The following is a 17,119-nucleotide window of genomic DNA, read 5'->3' as shown; positions in this document are numbered from 1 at the left end:
ATTAATAGAGAATATTGTGAACTACAAAAATAACAAAGAAGAATATAAAAAAAAAATCAATTATAAAATGCAAATAAAATCAACATAAAATACAAAAATAGAAAAAATTCAATATATATATATATATATATAATTGCAAAATATTAAAATAAAAAATGCATAGAAAAAGAAAATGCAAAAATACATATAAATACGAGTACAAATTAAAAACCTACTCAAAAATACAAAATACAAATACAAATACACAATACGAATACGAATACGAATACAATGAGAGAGAGAGAGAGAGAGAGAGAGAGAGAGAGAGAGAGAGAGAGACCACCTTCTTCACCTTCATACCATCTCTCTTCACGATCTCCATTTCTCTCTCTCTCTCTCTCTCTCTCTTCTGGACACTAGTTCTTTCTCTGTTGCTCCGTTTTCTGCGTCTCATGTTTTCCTCTTCTTCATCTTCTCCATGGCAGCTAGCATGTTGAGGCCCTTCATACCTCATGAGAAACCATGGTCCAGGACATAATCATGATAATCATATCTTTAGTATCCATTATCGTCATCAGAAACTAATGATTAGCGATGCGGATTCTGTAATGAAGGGTAGAGAGTGCATCTCAGTCATCATTCGATTTAGACCAATAAGGTTAGTAAGTAAATTTATAACCTTTACTTTCAATCAGCCCCATTCTTTCTTTGATTGATTCTATTCATTGACTCATTCCGCAAATTTGATCCATTGCTTTTCATTGGATTTTAATAATAGTTCCACAATACAAATATGATTGTATTAGTACGGTAATTATGTGTGTATAGTTAGATTCCGGGTATGGTAGTTATGTGCACACACACATTTGAATCACAATTGATAATACTTGTTATATATACAAAGGACCCCATCAATGTGACAAAACTATCATAAACCTCAATTTCACAAATCATTTGAATTTGACAACTATATATGATATGTGTATATATACAATGCTGTTCTGTTGGGAAAAAAATTATAGATATGTGTATATTGCATGCTTGTGTCTACGTCTTATGTGCATTTATATGCATATATGTGTACATGGATGTAGATACATACTAGATACATACGTGCAAAACATTTCATTGATTTGAGATTTTTCGTGCTAATGAGATAATATACCTTATCAAGATCAATTATACATATTGTTGATCAAATTCATGAAGACCACCAGATAAACGGATGCAAGTTATTTAAGATAAACAACAATGAAAAGAATGCATAATACACCATAACTTTCAACGTGGAAAACCATCTAGGAGGGATAAAAACCATGAGATCAAATCCAGAAAATTATTCACTCTTAGCAAATAAAAGGTACAACACTCTAGATAAATGAGAATATTACATACCATAGGAGTAATACCACCTATTATTCAAAGCAAAAAATGTACCATTCAAACATCATTTACATAATTAGTGATGAAGGTAGTATTGCCCAAGGCACATTTTGCATATAGTCATTGGGTTAATCTTTCCTGATAAACAATCTGCCAGAAAATCAACCCATTAAGCTTCAAACAGTTAACATGGCATATATATTGTGGGCAGCAGTTATGGAAGAAAAGAATGAGAATGGTCATTGGAAACACAAATTAGCAATGTTATGGGCCATATTACTAATAAGAGATCTTATTGTTAATCGTTAGTTTGATTGGTGTTAACAATGCATTTTAATTTGATGATATATCATGGAAAATGAAAATAATTTGAACGTAAGGTCATTGCGATGTGAAGGTTTTTATAACCCTTGGAATGCAATTAATACTCTCGGCTCTGGATTAAGTATCAAATTGCAATATTAGTGCAATTAATCTTGTGGGTTAGGAAAAAGTTTTGAATCATTTTTCTGTTTATATTAGTGGAAGAGAGATCCAGAGAGGGGATGACATCTCGTGGTATCCAGATGGTGAAATGATCGTTCGGAGCAAATTCAATCATGAAACAGCTTATGCTTTTGGTAAAATTGAAGAGATTTTGTATGATAAGTAAACTTGTAATGCAGGTACAAATCTGGATGTTCGTATAAGTTGCTATATATGTTTTTCTTTTGTTTCTACTTGAAGATACTGTATTTGGTCCTGCCACGACAACCAAATTGGTATATGATTCAGCTGCCCGGCATGTCATTCAAGGAGCAATGGAAGGAATTAATGGTATTACATGATTTACAGATTTCATGCATTAATGAAGTTAGTGTGACGCAAAAATAGTTGCAAACTTGTATTTTTTGGTCAAGTTATATGCTGGGTTTTGCATGCTTATCAGAGAGCATTAAATAGTTTTGTATACTGTGCTAATTAATGCCAAGTATTAGCCTTGAATCATGCAGTACATTTAAGTACATTTAATTGAAAAGCTGAGATTATTGAAATTTTGCTAAGTGTGTCGTACAATTGTATAACTTGTGCTTGACATATAAATTGCTTGTGTTATTAATTGTATAACTTGTGCTTGTATAAACCGTTATCAGAGTGGATGAATTATGCAATGTTTGTGTCATTAATTGTATAACTTGTGCTCGTATAAAGCATCAAGAACCATTATCAGAGTGAATGAATTATGCACAGTTTTGTGAGAAGTTGATGTTGAGAGAGAGAGAGAGAGAGAGAGAGAGAGAGAGAGAGAGAGAGTATATATGATATAACCGTTCAGAAATGTTACATGGAAATTTGTATGAATAGGTACAGTATTCGCATATGGAGTGACAAGCAGTGGAAAAACATACACTATGCATGTAAGCGTTTATATTTCTTAATTATGCACTAATTAGCCATTTTATTCTGAACCTGATCACATCAGTGATGAAATAAACACTTTGTGGTTTATGTTATACTCTGAAGAGTTTTATCATGTGACCTTCTCTATTATGCACACAAAAAACATGTCATAAATGTTTAGTGTTAAATTTTCCTTTGTGGTGTAATGGGTAATGTGAATGGCCTGGCCCTGCAGGGTGATCAAAACTCTCCAGGAATTATACCTTTGGCAGTGGAGGATGTATTTAGCTATATTCAAGATGTAAGGCTTTTTTATTTAATTCTCACAATGCCTCCGAATCATCAATGCTTCTATCTCATCATTAAAAAAAATACAAGTACTTCTGAGTTTGAATGTCCTTTTCTATATATATGTAATATTATTTAGACTCCAGGTCGTGAATATCTTCTTCGTGTTTCATATGTCGAGATCTATAATGAGGTGAGGACTTGATTTTAATAGAGTAAGCACGTCTATAGTATTGAGGGCAGTGGATTAAAGAGGCTCTCTTTGGTTAATGGTTATAAACAAAGTGATGTAGTGTTCCAGGTCATCAATGACTTGCTAAATCCATCTCAACAAAACTTAAGGATTAGGGAAGATTCCCAGGTAGGAATGGCAAATCATACACAACAAAAATTACCCCCATCTTTGTTTGCATCTATTAATACCCCCAGAACACACCTAAGAAATTACCAGAATACCCCTCTGAAAATCATCACAATACCCTTACGAAATTTCCACAATGATTTGACCATTGCAAAGGGGTATTCTGTTAAATATTTTGGAAACTTAAGGGTGTTCTGGTACATGTACCGGAAACTTTTGGGTGTTCTGGTACATGTTGGAGTTGGTGCTTTTCAGTGATAATGTTTGATGAATTTTATATATTTCATGATTAATGCAGGGAACATATGTTGAAGGTGTGAAAGAAGAAGTTGTTTTGTCACCTGCCCACGCCCTTTCCCTTATTGCAGCTGGAGAAGGTAATGTAAATTTCAAACAAAAAAGGAAGTTCATGAACGTTCATGTGCCTAAAGATGTGTTTACTCTTCCAATCAGAACATCGGCATGTGGGATCAAACAACTTCAATATGTTTAGCAGTAGAAGCCATACAATTTTCACACTGGTGATATTTCACAGTAGTTTAGTGTGTATCTCTAATAAATTGGCAATATTATTCTTGATGGCTTATCAATCAACCTCGTTTTGGTCAGACTATTGAAAGCAGCCCTCATTCATCTGATGTTGACGATAAAAATGTAACATTATCACTGCTGGTAAGTATGCATCATGTGCAGTTGTAGTTTAAATTATAGAAACATCTAGATTCCTACTAAATTCTTTTATATATAAATATTTGTGTGTATAGACAGAGCATCCGTTTCTGGATGCAAGCAATGTTATTTTCACGTGCTCATATGCATATGTATATTAGATTATCTGGATTAGAGGACTTTAATACTGAATGTCAGAGCTTAGGTGTATTTTTTATGATGAACACTTAAAATGATGTGGCAGAATTTAATTGATTTAGCTGGATCAGAGAGCTCTAAGACTGAAACTACAGGAGTCAGGAGAAAAGAGGGTTCATACATCAATAAAAGTTTGTTGACCTTGGGAACCGTTATTGGGAAGCTAAGTGAGGGGAAACCAACACATGTTCCATTCCGGGATTCAAAACTAACCCGCCTGCTGCAATCTTCTTTAAGCGGCCGTGGTCGCGTTTCTGTATGTTTTTTCACTTCATTGTTTTTTGTAATGGAAGTGGAATTCATTTGTGTGTAACTGACATTGTTTGTAATGATTGTGGGTTTTGTAGCTAATCTGCACAATAACACCAGCATCAAGCTACTTCGAAGAGACACACAATACCCTCAAATTTGCTCAAAGAGCCAAACGAGTAGAAATGCAGGCAGCTACCAATACTGTATGTATGTTTATTTTCGTTATATTTAAGATAGCTTAAGGATTAAGTCAGAATCATAGTGAGAAACGTGTCTCCTTTTTCCTTTTCTTGCTTTTGTTTCTTTTATCTATAGATATTGGATGAGAAGTCATTGATAAAGAAATATCAAAAAGAGATCATAACTTTGAAGGAAGAGCTAGACCATTTGAAGCAAGGTATGATTAATAAAAATCACGCTAACCTTAGTAGTGATGGTCAACAAAAGGATATCATCATTCTACGTCAACAGGTTTGTCTCTATTCTAGAATGGAAACCCAAATAAGTCCTTAAAAATATAGAAAACAAATACACAATCGATGCCGATATATGTAGTAGAGGTTCTTATTTCATGTGTAGCTGGAGGCCGGGCAAGTTAAATTGCAGTCCAGGTTAGAAGAAGAGGAGAAAGCTAAAACAGCTTTGATGGCACGCATCCAAAGGCTGACAAAGCTGATACTTGTATCAAGTAAGACAAGCGTGGCGGCTCCGATAGCTGAGCCATTATCTGTAACCAGAATAAGACGACACAGTTTTGGAGAAGATGATGTAAGAATTGACAGTAGTTTTGTCTTATTTTTTTTAGTTTTTAATAATTCTATATATTTATGATGAGCCACAATTATCTCATCTCTCATAGGTCACCTCTCATCTCGCATTTGTAGAGATAGCTGTCTCATATGTCATCTCTCATGGAATAGAGACAGAAACGTCAGGAGACTATGTGAATGTGCGAGTGACTCAGCTAGGGAATCATTCAATATAATAACGTTTTGTGGGTTTTCATCACGTGTTGAAGTTTCCCACCAGTATTATAATGCATTGCATTAAAAGGAATGGATAAATGAAGGAAACTTGCAAGGATTTGTATTCCTTGCTAGATATGAATCAGTGAACGTGTCAATAAAGAAGGAAACATTCTAGCATTTCAGTTTCTTGTAAGAAATGAAGGAATGAATGCATCAATGAACATAACTAGCTATCATTTGAATCCCTTGTATGAGAGATGACCTGTCCTATTAGTTGCAGAGACTTGAGAGAGCTGAATATAGCATGTTAGGAAGTTCAGCCTCAAGTATACGGTTAGAGCGCTCGGACAGCAGTTCTAGTTCTGTCATGTCGGTAACTGGACAGCCTGAAACCTTACTGGAAACGAAAGAGCAACAACAGCTTATTTCTTGGTCCAGTGAGTTTTCTTCTGATTCTAAAAATCAGTTACACCGCACACAAGCAGGTGAACTATTTATTACAACTTCTCATGGATGGAGACCGACACCGGTGAGTTCTATAACTTTGTTATGTGCTATATGGCTGATTTGTATTTTAAAAACTTTCATCTTAACAACTTTAATAATATATGATTTGACAGACTGAGGAAACAATGACAGACCAAATAGATTTGTTAAGAGAACAAATTAAGATGCTTACTGGTGATGTTGCTTTAAATACTAGTTCATTGAAGAGGATGCTCAAGGAGGCTGCAAGGAACCCCGATGACAGTGCTTTACAGGTTGTTTCTCATGATGGGATTTCTGTTGAATTTCTGAGTTTTTATATGCGTAATTCCTTCAGAGAAAACACCCTAATCATGTTTTAAAACTTAACATGAGCTTTAAATTAAGCAAGAAATGTGAGGAAATAGTTAATGTTAGCTTCAATGATCTTCAGCTACATACATAAGATTTTAAAAAAAGAGATCAACTACAACCAGATAAAAGACTTAATTAAAAAAGAAATGAGCCATATGAAAACATTTTAAGTAGAGCCATGTGGTATTATTGTGCTTAAAAACAAATGGCGTCTAGTGTTCCTGAAAAATCAAACAAAACAGTGTCTTCTGTATGGTCAAAGCTATTTATTTATCCTCAATTTCTTTTAATTTCTCTGCTATCTCTTCAGAATGTTATTTTCTTTGTTATGACTATTCAAATTTATTTTTTCCATGGTTTTTTTTTCTTCTTCAATGAAATTTAAAATTGAATATAACCTGCAATGAAAAATCCTTTACCAAAGGTCCGGATCCAAACGTTGAAAGATGAGATTGAAGAGAAAAACTTGCGGATGGACAGGCTTGAGAAGCGTATCATAGAGACAGGGGAATCTCTCTTTCCTAGTGCTAACACTCCTGAAACAATGTCACAGGTGATACTTACTCTTCGCTTGGATTTTTCATGTTTGTCACATCATATATGTATTGGATAAATATGTCTGAGTATATGATTGTTGTTTTCCTGGTGATGTTTTGTTATGCATTTATTGTGTAGATGGAGAAGCTGCTAATGGATCAATTAAATGAAATGAAGTTTGAGTTAGAGGTATCCATAAGAGTGCACTATCATCATCTCTTATGTCGTTAATATTCATTATTATGTCAAAGTGTTAAATTGTTTCGTTTTTTCTGTTTTTTCAGATAAAAACTGCCGACAATCGGGTGCTCCAAGAAAAGCTTCAAGAGAAAGTAACTGCAAATAAACAACTTGAGGAAATTATAGAGAAATTGAGAAGCCAGATTGCCACACTGACAGAGGAGAAGAGTATAGAGAGTGAGAAGAAAACAAAGACTGGTGTTAAGTACAAAGACTGTGAGATTTGCATGGAAAACCAAAGGTCGGAAGGGAAGGAAAGTATAAATAATCATGAAACTTCAGGTTACAATTTCTTAAACAAAACCTGTTCTCAAGAGAGTATTTCGAAGCTTGTGTTGCAACCTCAGGTGCTGTCAGTGATTTCTATCTCTCATTTATCAATCGCACATGTTTTTTAAACAAGTTTTAGTTATAGACTTAGGTTTTTTCTTCGTCTTTTAAATGCAATTAGGAAGCTGACATTGAGAAGTTGAAGCAAGACAAACTCGATTTCATGGAAGGCAAGGATGTGTCAAGGCTTTCTGATGAGAATGAAAATGTTGAAAAAGACCTTATTGCTTCCCAAGAATCAATGTGTGCTAGAGTACTCATCAAGCCATGCTTTGCAGGTGAGTTACTAATGCTTCAGGATGTATTATTTTTAGTCTTATGTATCTTCTAATACTGGAATGATGTATATCTGTTGTTTGTGAGTGAGTGGTAGTGTTTAAGGCTCAAGATGTTTTTATTTAAGTAGTCCTAAATGATTTTATACCTAATATTTTTGTTCTGAAGAACTTGAATAATTGTTTCGTTTCATTCAAGAGCAGAGAGTCAGATAGGCTTAGAAGGAGCCCTTGGTGACAAGGATGATGAATACATGGAGATGATGCATCTTCAATGGAAGCTTGAGGAAGCAAAGAAGAGAGAGGAAGAGGTGGAGAAAGACTTGAAAGGGCTGTGGATCTTCATCTCAAAGCTTAAAGACAAGAGTGATACTGAACGCATGGAGCATGATCATGTTGAATGCCAAAAAAATCTTGTTGAGGGAGATCAAAAACAAGTATTGCTGAAAAATCATGTGAAGATTCAGGTGATCAATGGGAACGATTGGGTGGTTGATGGTCTCATAGCATGCCTTGAGATGGAGCATAGAAGAAATAAAGAGTTGAGTTTCTCTCAACGTATGGTATGTTCTTGACAATCTAGAATAGAGAATCAGTGACGAAATTAAAATAATGAGGATATGTTTATGATGATGATGCCGATGATTTTACCAAACGTTTTTCAGAAAAGATGCATCTCGATGCCAATCCTACACACGATATTTCTCCTGCATTGAAATGCCCACGAATATTATATATCATGGGCATCACCATGAAAATATTGTTTTATATCAATATTGGATCGCTTATGTCTCACTTATACAAACAAAGATCTGGAACATGAGTCCGAACAGAATATGAAAATGAAACCTCCTTCATCTTGATTGCAAAAACCCCTTCAATGATATGTGAAAGACGCCTTATTTCTGTATGAGTTAGCATTTGGTATATGCATTGTGCTATGTAATAAGTACATATATGTGTATATAAGTGAAGTGTTTTGGTCTAGTTGTGAACAAAAAACAGTCTATAGAACATGTTAGCTTTTAATATGGTGGTTGATGAATGTATTTATTTTCTTGCCAGCCAGAGGTATTGCAGAAGCAAAAGCAAAAGCATTGTCGGCCTGGGATTATGACTGGGATTGGTAATCCTGATTACGAGCGAAGTGGACATCCTTATAGCAAAATTTGTTTTGAGGCACCAGCCACAGCTACTACCGTGTTACCTGTTGGTATGTATGCCGTAAGTTCCCTATTCCCTTTTCAATTTCAGTTTTGGTTTTACATAAATAAATATAAATTTGAGGAATTTTACAGTGATATTTACCTTTCGTGATTAGATGAATTGATTAGATGATATTTACCTTTTGTCATTTTCGAAATTATCTAAATAAGCTTAGTCAAAGTTGGAGCCTATAACTGTATTAAAATTTTCTGATTAAGCACATACGGAAAAGGGGACGAGGATTTATATTATCTTAATGTCATATTCAAGGATTATCATTTCACCTGAATGTGCCACAATAAATCAATTCGTAAAGTATCTGATGGCAACGGCTTCTAATAAGAGTAATAAGTAATGGAAGTTATTTCTGGTTTTCATAATTAATGCATAATGAGCATATAACTAGAAGCCTACTTAGTAATGGAAGTCAAAGTCATGTGATTCCAAGCACACTTTGGTAATACTGTAATTTTCCTTGAAAAAAACTTTACCTAATGTTTCAGTGCAAGTGAAAGTGGGTGCATTTGTTTGATGCATGTGTGTTTCTGAGATGAGAACATCAACTTATCGGCATTTGAAGTACATACAAAGGTCTTCATTTGGATGGATGCAGATATTTTTGGGATGGAATTTGACCCGTCAACATTTTGTATTGTGTTTTTGGTATTGAGAACTTCCACACATCAATTTTCAAGGATATGCAAGGACTTGTTACTTGATGTTGTGTGTTTGTGTCCTCTTAATTAGAATAATGTGATGGATGAGATAATGCTTATCCATCCTCGTCCAACAAAGTAATGGGTGAAATAATGCATTTAAGGAATTTCAAACCAGTAGGATGTGAAGATAAGAAATCGGCCATAGTGCTTTTGTATCTATGCAAATGGCATAGTATACAGGATAGTCTGGAAATATCTGATCACTGATCCTCTTGTTCATTTAATTTCACTGATAGGTCAAACTGGGGATTGCTCCATTAGCAGATGGTTGATTCTATATTGTTTCACTCAAATTATTCTGTGCATAGTTGCCTTCGCTCACCATGGGTCAAAATTGATGGTTTGCTGAGCAACAAATTGTTCAAGTTGTTTCTCTGAAGGAGCTTAACCGAGTATATAAATTTGAAAAACCTTGGAAGCTTCCTGGATCATTCCAATCCATGTTGTATAAATGACTAAAAGATAAAATTTTGTTTGAGTTTGAATCAATGGATGAGCAAGGATGTGGCTTTTATTGTGTTATTTGGACTTATTTATGATTCGGTGCAGTATTCCAAGCTTGAGTCTGTCTTGGATGCATATTATTGGCCATACATTTTAAATGGTTGGTGGACTTGGAATGCATGCCAATGGAACCAGGGAAATGACGTACTCAGTGCTTGCAAGAGAGGGCAGTCATATACCTTGAGAGCACTCCAGGATAGATTGCATTGCTAGAGTAAATGCTGTAATTCCCATGATACTCTTTAGCCATGTTTAGGCAACGTCAATTGGGTATTTTCATAGAAAATGTTTTACACATGCTACTTTAGTACAAACAAGACCGTTTGAGTGACTAAAGTTGATAGTTGATCAAGAGTGAAATGGTGAACATAAGATCCTGTTTACAATATATTTTGTTTACTAAGAAGGAAACACAGAACATATAGATCCTGCATTTTTATTGCATTACAAGTCTACATTGTATACATATTGGTATAGATAAAGTACTTATTGTTGAACTATTAATAAAGTAGTTGAAATCTGTGATACATTTAGTGAATAAACATTTTTTAGGAAGGCAGTCCTATGTCTTTTGTAACTACCTCCATGAACGTGCACTGATAAATTGGGTAATGTGGACAGTATTTCTCAACTACTCAATGTCAAGTAGCAGCTATATTGTTGTACTTTGCCAATAAATTAGATGATTATAGTCACTTCTACATGTTAGTTCATACTATTTATTCACCATAGATTAGATAGACCAAGGGCTCTAGTTTTTGAAGATCAATTGAAACCCTGACCTATCATTACTGTCACTATCTCATGAGCATTCTACATAACACAGTTAAATGAGTGAGAATTAGATAACCCTCTGCTGCAAGATGCAGGACTTCACGTTCAGAAGTTAAAATCCAACCATATCCTCATGTACAAAAGTTATGTAGGTACAATTATGCATTTGGTGACATGTTGCAAACCTAAGCCTAATGTACACATGGAAGAGGAGAAAAATATGATAGGTTTGTAGTACTATGCTCTCTTTTTTCTTTTTTACAATACTGAACTACCTTGCATCATCACACATTTTCTGATGAATGAGCTTTTACCTTACAATAGAGTTATCTACCAGGCTACTAAAAACTATACTACAATTCTACAACTAGGTGGTCTTATCACAATGGCACTTTCATGAAAGTTCAATTTAGTTTCCGCATTCCTCATTACTTATTCTGTAGTATCCCTTGTTCAGTTTGCTCATCGAAAGTAACGTTCCTTTCATGAGCTTTTCCTCCTCTACTCTCTGGAGCTGGTCTTGGAATCATCATCTGATTTTACTTTTAAAAATCTTCCACCGCAACCCCTTGCTCTTCTCTTTGCATGGAGATGGCGAGATTCATGCAAATAAGGCTGAAACAAGAAGTTTTATTCTGAATATGAATAGAATTATTTTGTCTAATGTGGAAAACGAACTTCATATCTTAACAATCCTTTATTTTCTCTGTTTTTATAAGAAAAACACATGATGCATCTATCTTGGGCACATAACATAACAAACCTTTCTAGATTTGACAAGTTTGTTCTCCATTTCTGCTTTTGCTCTAGATTGGCGTCTTCTCATGATTCCATGATATTGTTTAGCATTCACATATACTGGCTCTTCTTCTATCATATCTGATGGTAGGAGCCGACGAACTTGCTGAACTCCAAGCATCTGTTGATAAAACTGAGCCCCCATAACCCGTCAGAATTCATAGAAACTGTTAAGATAAAGGAGAGAAAGAAAGACTTTATTAATGTCTTTATAGAGGCCGAATTGGAGTATGAATCCTGAGACCCAAAAATGTTAAAATCATAATGTGATGCGAACTAAAAACTAAATCTAGACTGTAATGTAGGATGTAAATGAAAGAGCTACTGCAGTATCGAGAAATATTACAGAAGAAACTTTATGCTATAAGAGACAAAATAAATCTAGGGAGAGGGGCATATAACATATCTAAAATGCAAACATCACCCCAACATGTCCAACATGGGATGATGATGCTCACTAGGGTACAACCCAAATCTCTGATTGGTGACACTTCACATACAGAAATAATGGAATGTCTCTAAAAGTAAAAACATTCTATGCTTTGGAAGTTTATACATGGAATACTTCCATTTTTTCCACATATGTTCACTTCTATGTTGTTATATTCACTGATGTAGAAACACAAACACATTAATTTTGACAGGTGATTATAGCCAAAGATAGTATTTCTTCTATGAGTATGCCTAAGCATGCATGAGAGAGAGACAGAGAGAACCAACCATAGGTGATCCATATGAAGCCACAAGCCCACAGTAATAGGGATCAAGGATCGGATATGCCATATGAGCCTGAAAACAAATACAAGATTTCATTAGCCATACACATACCTAAGTGTCCTTGGAAGAGTGACAGACAGAGAAAGACTGTACAAAACTCCTCGCCCAAAACAATGCAAAATGAGTTACAACATGGTTTTCTTTCATATCTCATCCATAATGACAGATTTTTGGTATTTGGTGATTGAGAAATCATGCTCACCATTGGATCAAGTTGTGTATGAACCGTTGATTGCCCTCCAGCTATAGGCAAACCCATTTCAACAATTCCAGTCATAGGTAGGCCTGATACAGTACCAACCTGTATTCCTGTATGCAATCAAGTCTGCAGTGTTAATGCTTTTCTTAAAACAGTTACATTCAATCAAAAGTATACTATAAATCACAGTAACATTCCTTCAGAGAACTTAGGAGTGTATATTACAATATGGGTAAATTAAAGTTGTGCATCATTATCTGCATTTACATGAATTGGAAGAGGTAAACATCAATTTTTTGAGGATGGGAATAGATGGTTAACTCTTCTAGACTTCCTTTGTATCTAGAAATAGAACTTTTTCCTTTAACAATATCCAGAAGACAGACTGTACATTTGATTTGTTCCACAAGCAAAATTTAATTACAGGAAAAGGTTAATAATCCCTCTTTATTTCCCATGGATCATTTTGGCCATTTATGGAAACATCATCACCAATAATATAGGACTCACGGAGAATTGAAACATAAACGAGTTTCCAAGCTTGCTGGATATACAAAAGTGGAAAGGATCTCTCAATTTTTTCATGCTAACTGTGTAGAATATATAAATGAGGAATTCAATACAGATATTAAATAGCAGTAACTGACCCTAAACTGTTATTTCAAGACATCTAACTGTGCCAGATTTAGCTCAAAATCAGACAATAGTGAAGAAGACTAGCAGTGAGAAAAAACGTTGGGTCAAAAATAAAATAAAATCAGATTCTGCCCTAAGTTAAAAATTGATGAATTTTCATCGCTGATAAATTGGACGTGATACACGGTTGAAAAACATCTATTGCATATAATAGTGCCAAAATTAATAAGGATGTCATCAAGCTTTCATAACAACCTAAAGTTAAGTGCTACAGACAGAGACATCCTCAAAAAACATCTGGAATAATACACAGTACCACACTTAACAAAAGGATTTCTGAAAGCTAAGTGCATACAAGGCAAGATATGTACTTAATGTTGCTCCTCTTAAAGTATTTTGCCTGTCCCCCACCTAAACATTAGTAGTTTTGTCTGGAGAACTAAACTGGAGATTTTTCGGGAAATTTGAATGCATATACATGCGTACATACATATATTTTGATGCATTTAATCGATCCGTAAAACCAGTTACTATAGGGTCAGATTTCACACACTGCATATGGAACCCTTGTAGATGATTGATCAGAGACAGCACCACTAGATGAACTTCTATGGGCATGGATCAAAGCCATTAGATTTTGTTCCATGAGTTCATTGCAATCATACAGTAATCACATACAGATCCCTTACAATATAGTGGCATACAACTTGAAATAGTGGAGGAGTGTCTGTTAGAAATGTTTCTTTCCGAGAATACAAATCGTTACAATCAGACAAACTGCACCTCATGAATGCATATGAATCCTTGATTGATGGTTCATCAGAAGGATCCCTCTTAGTTGTTTTGAGGCTGACTGTTAACACCTCTATAATGAATTCATTTTAACATGGATCCAATATATGTGATTTCATATCAAAATAAGACCAACAGTATGGTGTGCACACATGGACTTTTTATAGATGGTTCATCACATGGATTAACATGTATTAACAGCCTCAAGAATAGCTTCCTTTTGGCGTGGAAGGAAGTGTCTAATTTCAAAAATGCATTGGAAGTTTGATAGTGAGCACATACAGATCGTTTATAATATTATTTGTTGCATACAACCATTGAAGGTCCTGAAGCGATTTTACAGATCTATATAGCAAGGACGCATCAAAAACAGCATATTATATTATTTCCTTAAGGAAGCAAAATATCTGAATACAATTTCCTTCAGAGAATAGAATCTTCTATTTCTTTCCTAGAACAAAATATGCCTACTAAATTCCCATTTCCTCCTGATAAAGAAAATCTGCCTATTATATTCATCTTTCCAAAAACAATTATTTTCAATGAAACACATATTCTTTTCAAGAAAACAATTTTCCTTTCAAGAACGAAAATATTCCTTCTGTATATTTCCAAGAACAAACATTTACGATCAAACAACTGTCAGAGCGTGAAATTAAAACCAGAGCTTCACGCCGTTTGAAAAGATTAGTACCAACCTTCTATTTCCAATGGCATAATCTTCTCAATCAGACAAACATCACGGAATCTGAAACTTAAGTCTTCTCCGAAAAACTAATACTAGCATTTCGTTTCCACGAATAACGTCTTCACAATCAGACAATCATCAGGGAGTGCAGATGAAGTCAAGAACTCAAGGAATCTCCAACGGAATTACTAACCTTCAGATGAAGAGAGTTCTGATTGTTGCAGCGAATGAAGACAGGGAGGATGAGCGAGAGAGGGGTTTCCATTGAGAGGGAGACGATTACAAGAAGGAGAAGGAGGGGTTTCATCAGAAAAATCAGAGGTTCCTTCTCCTCCGTCTCCTTCGCCTTCGCCTTCATCGTCATCATCATCGCCATGACGAGACATACCTTGCAGCTAGGAGTCAAGAAGCCCTAATTCCCTCTGCGCAGGTGAGAAACCCTAATCATGAAAGCGAAATACAGAAGGAGGGACTCGGGAGGGAGAAGGGGGTAAGGAAAGATTACTTCATCTTGTGAGCCAATGGGGGCGTGCCACGTGGATGGAGGTGGATAAGCTGCACCTTCCCTAGTGGCGATGAGATCATGTGTTGTTGGGTTGGGGGCTGGGAGACATGGACGAAGCCTAAGCCGCCGGACAAACACTTCTTTGGGCACGAGATTTCCCGTCTCCTTTGACCGATGATAAGGTCTCATGTTGCCCAATGCCTTTTTCCTATAGGTTCTTATCACCTGATGGGGTGGACTCGGATCGAATCGGGTCCACCACCCGCCTAACGTTCACAAAGTCGATGACTCCCATCTTGTGTCGGACACAGACTGCTCCGGGCTCGAGATTTTCCGGTCTCCTCCTGACCGACGATGCATCCCGATGATAAGGTTTGGGTTGACCAATGGCTTTTCCTATAGGTAGCTTTTAGCACTTGATGGGGTGGGCCCGAATCGAATCGGGTCTAGCACCTAGCTAATGTTCACAAAACCGATGACTCCTAGCTTGAGCTGGACAAAGACTGACAATGCATCTTGATAAAGATTTTCAGCCTCCTTCTAACTGTCAATGCATCTCGTTGATAAAAGGTTTGGGTTGACCAATGCCTTTTCCTATGGGTAGGTTCACAACACGTGATGGGGTGGGCTCGAATTGAGTCAGGTCTAGCACCTGGCTAATCATTGACAAAACTGATGACTCCCTCCAAAGAGCCATGTGTTTGGTATTATCTATTTGGGTGATTCTCGAAAAGGGAGGGAGAGAGGTTGATCATTACTAGCAACCCAAACTAGTGTAAGCTCAAAACACAAGGTTGTTTTGATGGACACTAGACACCCAAGGGGAATGCATATAACCTACACATTATATTGTGCAAAGAGTCTTACTACATGCTAAAGCACATTAATGTGAACCATGCATTTATACATAACATAAGTGACATCAATCACTATAACAATATTATGTCAGGTTTTGATACAAACATGATGTTTGTGTTGGAAAAGTTTGAGCTTTTGCAATCAGAAAGGGTGTGGGCTCAAACCTTAAAAACAACGAGTGTTTAATATGCATTTTCTTTACGAGATCATGCAAGACTATTGGTTGAAAATAATACCATTGCATCACATCTACAGGATGTGTTGTCCCTCAAATATTGGGGAAACGTGTATATCACAAGAGGCAACATTGCCTTGCTATAGTGCGAATATATGACCCCGTGGGATGGAGGATAACCTATCATAAGTCATTAACAGTAGTACCAAAGCGATTAAAACTAGAACATAATCTCTCTCATTTTAATCGATGAATGGGTAAATACTCCATTTTTGTTGTAAACCAATTGTCTCATGGGCCAAATTTGGCCTTAGAAGACATTAATATATCTTTCTTTCTTTCTTTCTTTCTTTCTCATTTAAGGTACATAGGCAAATGATGGCCTATAATCAAGCACATATACGACACGAACAAGGTTATATATGGCACTCAATATGAGGATTGCCTGGTCTGGGTTCTGCAGTTCCGGATTTGGTGGTGAAGGAGCCATGGAGAGATTGGTCATTTGGGTCGCGAAAACTCGATAGATAGATGTAGGGGACACAATACATTAATGATGTGCATGATAAGTTAGTTAGTTGGGGGGGTCTACCTAAGATAGAGAGAGCTACATATTAGTTCTTCTTTTCTCATGGGTCACATTTCTTCTTTCTTTCTTTGCTTTCTTTGCATGATCATGTATTTTATCTATAAATGCAAATATTGAATGCACATGCATATGTATATGTACATACATCATATGTATGTATATAAATGCATAATATTGAACTAATTAATGACTGAATTGC

At 35.7% G+C, this 17,119-nt stretch overlaps 2 protein-coding genes across 5 annotated transcripts; one reads left to right on the top strand and one right to left on the bottom strand.

The window, feature by feature from the left end:
• The first annotated feature begins 397 nt into the window (after positions 1-397).
• Positions 398-10,090, top strand: LOC147867866 (kinesin-like protein KIN-7C, mitochondrial). 3 transcript variants are annotated; one of them, XM_087315750.1, is made up of 23 exons: positions 398-637; positions 1,885-1,982; positions 2,089-2,178; positions 2,707-2,759; positions 2,978-3,043; positions 3,170-3,223; positions 3,332-3,391; positions 3,690-3,768; positions 3,845-3,912; positions 4,001-4,063; positions 4,305-4,514; positions 4,606-4,713; positions 4,826-4,981; positions 5,090-5,278; positions 5,759-6,007; positions 6,099-6,239; positions 6,743-6,871; positions 6,994-7,044; positions 7,140-7,442; positions 7,547-7,703; positions 7,905-8,263; positions 8,766-8,913; positions 9,862-10,090. In XM_087315750.1, exons 1-23 carry the CDS (start codon positions 492-494, stop codon positions 9,972-9,974), a joined length of 3,090 nt encoding a protein of 1,029 aa, XP_087171876.1. In that variant the 5' UTR covers positions 398-491; the 3' UTR covers positions 9,975-10,090. The 3 variants fall into 3 exon arrangements, with proteins under 3 accessions (XP_087171876.1, XP_087171875.1, XP_087171877.1); XM_087315749.1 differs by having other exon boundaries at positions 5,753-6,007; XM_087315751.1 differs by having other exon boundaries at positions 5,753-6,007; positions 8,766-8,924; positions 9,862-10,054.
• An 893-nt stretch (positions 10,091-10,983) lies between these two features.
• On the bottom strand, positions 10,984-15,253 carry LOC147867865 (nuclear transcription factor Y subunit A-7-like). Of its 2 annotated transcripts, none has more exons than XM_087315746.1 (5): positions 14,987-15,253; positions 12,681-12,787; positions 12,422-12,490; positions 11,667-11,834; positions 10,984-11,518 (listed from the first exon to the last, which is right to left on the bottom strand). In XM_087315746.1, the coding sequence occupies exons 1-5, from the start codon at positions 15,177-15,179 to the stop codon at positions 11,405-11,407; spliced, it is 651 nt and encodes a 216-aa protein (XP_087171872.1). In that variant the 5' UTR covers positions 15,180-15,253; the 3' UTR covers positions 10,984-11,404. The 2 variants fall into 2 exon arrangements, with proteins under 2 accessions (XP_087171872.1, XP_087171873.1); XM_087315747.1 differs by having other exon boundaries at positions 11,667-11,822.
• Positions 15,254-17,119: the final 1,866 nt, after the last annotated feature.

This window comes from Azolla caroliniana, unplaced genomic scaffold (genome assembly GCF_043228905.1).
Source record: "Azolla caroliniana isolate FFs.n. ecotype wild unplaced genomic scaffold, voAzoCaro1.0.p SCAF_2, whole genome shotgun sequence".
NCBI classification, from domain to species: Eukaryota; Viridiplantae; Streptophyta; class Polypodiopsida; order Salviniales; family Salviniaceae; genus Azolla; species Azolla caroliniana.
This window is presented reverse-complemented; position numbering and strand designations above follow the sequence as displayed.